A 5,832-nucleotide genomic window follows, 5' to 3' on the forward strand; every position below is an offset into this window, starting at 1 on the left:
TGAAAATCTTATTATGAGATGTAAACCATATACTATATAAATGCATCAAGGTGACTCCCAATTTTAACCATCAGAACTCATAAATTAAATAGTATGGGTAAACTTTGGATCATATTTTCGTTTATTTGCATCACTCAGTCTCTAGCAAACTTTTTACCTATTGATCAAGAAAGTGGAAATGATGAAAACGAACCCAACTTTGTTGAATCAAATGTTGTTGGCCACCCACCACCTGTACGTGCATGGCCATCGATAAGGACAATCACCACCTTGACAATCGACGCGGTTCGGTAAACCGAAATTTCCAGCCTGGCCTCGGAGAAGGTCACCACCGCCATCGGGAGTACAGGGCTCAGCCGCACCGTCACACCACCTGAGGGTCCCGAGGAAGAGGACACCACCACCATCTCCAACACATCACCGCAGTGCTACTCCACCACCGCACCACCCATCGTCGCACTCGCAGTGGAAGAGGACACCACCATTGTCTCCGACGCGCCACCATGTTTCAACTCCACCATTACACCACTTCAGGTTCCCGTGGAAGAAGACACCCCCAACATCTCCGACACACCACCGCGGTTCTGCTCCACCGCCACGCCGCTCCTGGATCTCATGAAAAGGAACACACTTGGTGATTAGTTAAATTCCAATAGTAATGTATGACATGCACATTTGCTCATGCCAAATGAGAAGTAGCCATAAAGGAATAATAAAAGTGATCAATATAAAAGAGTTCTATTTATCTTGATGAATGCATATTTATTAATTTAAACTAATTATCATAAAAAATATATTGAGGGATAATTATATTAATATAATTTTTTTTTACTACGTACGTCACCACTGGGTTCTGAAGTCCACACACACATATCCCTTCATCTGATATGGTCATCATTCCAGTTATACTGATGCTAATTTGGATGATCATAACGTGTCCCATGAATTGGAAGATCTCAACGTGATTAATAAAGATCTTAATTGACCAACAGAGTGACAATCGTTAGCTTGTGGTTGAGCATCTTAAGTAGTTTCTGTCCGCTAGTTCATAAACGACAGAGAATTGTAGTGATCTGATGTCGAATGAATACTGGAAAATGCATGACCATCTGCATGTAGCTAGCTGGTGTTGTTTGATCATATATCTGTACGTACGTGGCTGGTGTTGGTGTCGTTTGTGGATTTGTAATTTGGAGTTAGCACAATTCTTCTACTATATATGATCATGAGCGGTGTTGGTGTCGTTTGAGGATTTGTAATTTGGAACTACAAATTCATACATATAATTGGAAACCGGATGCATTTTTCCCCTTGGAGAATAATTATGTTGAATTGTGCACAGATTTGTGTAAACTCCAGTGATGAATCAATCAAATAATAGCGAAGAAATTGAAAGATCTCATTTTCAATTGATGAATGAATGCCAACAATACAACGCAACCGGAATATTTCTCTCTGTACATTTTTTGAAAGTGAACTGACTTGTATTTACAAATCGTCCCTAATTATATCAATGACTAAGCATCAACAAGCTGAAGTCATGACACACTTGAAGTGAAAGTGTGAAGTATCAAACATCCCCCTCGAACGCATACAGAGCTTGGAAACCAAAATATCATGCTGCTCAGAATTCAGCGCTTTTGTCAAAACAACAGCAGGTTGCTGACGGGTAGAAATATGCGAAGTAGCAATAATGTTGTCCCAATTTTTCTCCCAACAAAGTGGCAATCGATCTCAATTGAATAGATTCGCAGCACACGTTCAGCTGCGGGTACAACCAGAAAGAGATTAGGACATGACACCAGATCCGAATCACAGTAGGCACTCGTATGGAAATCATTTGTAGCGGACAGAAATAAACCCAAGGCAGGAGACTTTTTGGGATAGCCCATCACACGTTCAGCTGCGGTCATATGAGATTTCTTCGGAGAATGCATGAATTGGGCTTTGATGTTGAACAGCAAAGCAAATATCCGGACGTGTGATGGTGAGGTAAATAAGGCGGCCAACCAAACGTTGATATATAAGTAGAAGCATCAAGGAGAAATGGATCACCGGTAGAGTCTACTGTGGCAGTCGGATCAAAATCAAGGGTTGTAAGCTCGAGATGATGTTCCATAGAAGTATATATCAAATGGTTTGCATCCAAGCATGCCAGCATCAGTCAAGAGTTGGTTTAAGCAAATGCCATGTTCTGACTTGTGAGCGTGCTACTTCAATGCCCAATAAATACTTAAAGGAGCCAAGATCCTTGATAGCAAACTGTGCGTGCAAATAATGTTTCAACTCATCAATAGACGCAGCATGCTGTAATCCCGGTGATTACGATATCATCAACATAAACGAGAAGAAAAACGTTCAATAGTTTCCTTATAAGAAGAATGTATATGTACTGTTTGACTGCACTGTTAATATCTTCTCATTTTCCTTCACTTTTATTCCATTTCATTCTTCTTATTTACTTCTTTTGTGGTCGAAGACATACAAATTTCCATATCTATCTTACGTCTGGCCAAAAATTACACCAAACACCTTTGATTTGGTTAATAATTAAAACTTTTCTACCTGATGAATGTATATTTTAAACAATCAATTTGAGTTCTGTGGGTGAACAATGTTTTATGAATCGATCATAGACTATCTTTATGCATGTCGAAAGATTATCTTCACTTACTCCAAGATCAGATATTTTGATTCTTTAAGGCGAACTCAATTCCTATTTCCATTTAAAATACACGGCCATAAAAATCTCAATATATATTTTGTTATTCAAGCTGATCAGTCAATTTATATGTTATATATATCCTCCCAAGTGTATTGAATAATCACAATAAATAATTGTCACATAAAGATTTTCTCCTCTCACCACTTACTTCTCCCTAATCAGTAATCACACGTACAACTTTCTTCATATTTATTAATTTGAAAATTATTTTCCTATATACTTCAAAAATTCTAAATTCGCGTCCAATTTTTTTACTACGTATTAGTGACTAAAGTTGATATACATCGAAGTTTTATATATATCATAGACACACTTTACGATTTGAAAATTTTTAACCGACACAAAACATATCGGCATCGGATAAGCAGTAGCTAGACACATGGTCATACCCAAATATAAATAATATTTTTTTCAGAATTAAATATTTAACAGAATCTAATATATTTTTCTAAATCAATTATTACTCCGATATAGGTCATAGAGCATGTCAATGTGATTAAGTGGTCCTCGGGTGGCAAGTGGACATTAAACAAGGATTTGAGTAATTAATTAAGTGCGATTAGGTAATGTAATGATTATATATGTCGTACGCATAGATGAATTATATTAATTAAATTATTAATTAATAGAAAAAGATGATTTTTATTGTTCATTTAAATTTGAAGAATAAGAATCCATGTATGATTCTTGGAATACTCATCAAAAATCGTTTAGTTTTTCTTTTCTTTTGATAAAATCGATGATGAGAACAGCAATCAAAAAGAGAGAGAAGTCAATTTTTAATTATTGCCAAATTGTTGAAAATTTTTGTGAAGGAAAAACTCCCAAATTGAAATAATATTCTGTATTAATTATTTTCAAGAAACCTCTTGGTGTAGTGAACCGTGCAGGATTTATGTTGAGATTATTGGCATATCTCTTTTTAGAAAGTTCAAATGAATTCTAGTCACTTACACAATTTAAAGGGGATAGTTATTGGCCATAAATTGTACCTTTTTATTTTTTTAAAAAAACATTTCACATATCAAAATATCACCTTTTTTTGTCATTCAAGACATGTTGTCCAAAGATACTAACATATGCTGCATGCCGATAGCTATCAACAAACCTTGATAATCCTATGTATAAATACTAGGATTCAATATAAGATGTTTTAAGGAAACATAATACGAGAATACATCCAGATGAAAGCTAAGGGAAAAATAAGAAAAGATGAGCCCTATACAACCATATACACGCTCAAAACTCAAAAAAATTTAAGAAGAAGTTTGTCACAACCAAAACCCCGAAAACGCAAACAAAAATACATATATAATTCGAACTTGGAGGCGAAAATCTCGGCATTTCTCTTGGATTTTCAGATATAAGGGATAATAATATACATATTTTGAAGAAAACTGCTTTAGTACTCATTCAGCTAGGAGCCATAGAAATTTCATTTGAAATATCCAAAAGCTGTTCTAAATATTCTCCACCCAAATCCTCAAACACCAGCATATTCTCCACCTTTATTCCCCTTGCTTTTCCTTTCCTTTGGCAACCTCCTCCGCCGCCGCCACGCCGCCGCCTCATTGAGTGCTTCTTTTTCAGCACCATCAACGGAGAAATCCCCTCCTCCTCTTCCTGATTGATAGAACACCTAATATCTCTCAAAGACTCACTCACCCTGTCCACCGGAAAGTTGAGCACCGCTGCCTGCCCTCTCATCGCGAACGCCGCCTGATCATACGCCAGTGCCGCTTCCTCTGCCGTTTCGAAAGTTCCAAGCCAGACCCTGACTCCATTCCTAGTCGAATCTCTTATCTCCGCAGCGAACTTCCCCCACGGCCGCCGCCTTACCCCTCTGTATGCCTTCTCGTTGACATGATCTCCTCCGTTATCCGGCAATGAATTCACTTCCTCGTTATCCCTCGTTTGGCCGTGGTCGTAAAATGAGCTGGATTCTGACTGTTCTTGAGCTGCTTCTGCCAGAACGCCAAACAGGAGCATTTCTTGGGAATCATCTTCGTTGAAAGGAAGGGAATTTGCTAAGGTTTTGGAATCCCAATCCCATGGCTTGACTGATGTATCAAAGGAGAAATCATTAGGGATTGAGTGGGAAAATTTTGAGGATTCCATTTGAAGTTGTAAACGGGGTTTATGCTCTTTTCTTGTGTGTTCTTTTAGGTAGAAATTTCGATGTTTCTACAATAAAATGATACGAGAGTTTCTGCTTATAGTAAATAATGTTGGGGCAATGGTTATATATATATATATATATACACACACACACACACTTTTACGGGTAATCTGCTTCAAAAGCTTGAAAACGAATAAATTCAATAGGGAGATTGAAAATTTATTTGTTAAAATGGCACATCTTAATTAAATATGCTTGTGATATCAATGAGTTTCTACGAGCTTGTTTAAACTTTGGAATTTAAAATATATTATTTAATATATTATATTATTATTTTATATAATTTAATAATTTTTTGGTTCAATTATTGGTTGAACAATCCAATCAGTTAAAGAATATTTATATGATAGTCTATTTCAATAATCGATCTTATTATAAAAACATTGGCTATATGATGAAAAAAAATTTATAGTTAAATGCTAGCAGTTACAGCTTTCAAAGTAAATAGTAAATGTGATTGAAAAATTAATGTTTGTTCCTCTTATATTGACTTTTTTTTTGTGGATAAAGAATAGGTCTCATAATCCGTGAGACGGTTGAACTCTACTCATATTCACAATAAAAAGTAATACTCTTAGCATAAAAAGTAATACTTTTTCATGGATGACCCAAATAAGAGATCCGTCTCACAAATACGACCCGTGAGACCGTCTCATACAAATTTTTGCCGTGGATAAACGAATATATTTCAGATTTCGGTTGCTTGAGTAAACAAAATTCATATGATGAAAAAGATATAATCCATTAATTATCGATATATATGAAAATATATATATATAACAAAAAATTCTTTGAAACGGTATCATGAGTAAATTTTGTAAGACGAATATCCAATCCAATTTGATTCATAAAAAAATATTATTTTTATATTAAAAATATTATTTATCATTTTAAGCATGACTCCCATAAAAAAATATGTGAGATATGT

General features: G+C 35.6%; 1 protein-coding gene across 1 annotated transcript; it reads right to left on the minus strand.

The window, feature by feature from the left end:
* Positions 1 to 3,846: 3,846 nt before the first annotated feature.
* Positions 3,847 to 4,969, minus strand: LOC140969743 (ethylene-response factor C3-like). Its single transcript, XM_073431178.1, has one exon. The coding sequence runs from the start codon at positions 4,841 to 4,843 to the stop codon at positions 4,139 to 4,141; it is 705 nt and encodes a 234-aa protein (XP_073287279.1). The 5' UTR covers positions 4,844 to 4,969; the 3' UTR covers positions 3,847 to 4,138.
* Between the last annotated feature and the right edge of the window lie 863 nt (positions 4,970 to 5,832).

The sequence above is a fragment of the Primulina huaijiensis genome, unplaced genomic scaffold (genome assembly GCF_012295235.1).
Source record: "Primulina huaijiensis isolate GDHJ02 unplaced genomic scaffold, ASM1229523v2 scaffold42729_ERROPOS115676, whole genome shotgun sequence".
NCBI classification, from domain to species: domain Eukaryota; kingdom Viridiplantae; phylum Streptophyta; class Magnoliopsida; order Lamiales; family Gesneriaceae; genus Primulina; species Primulina huaijiensis.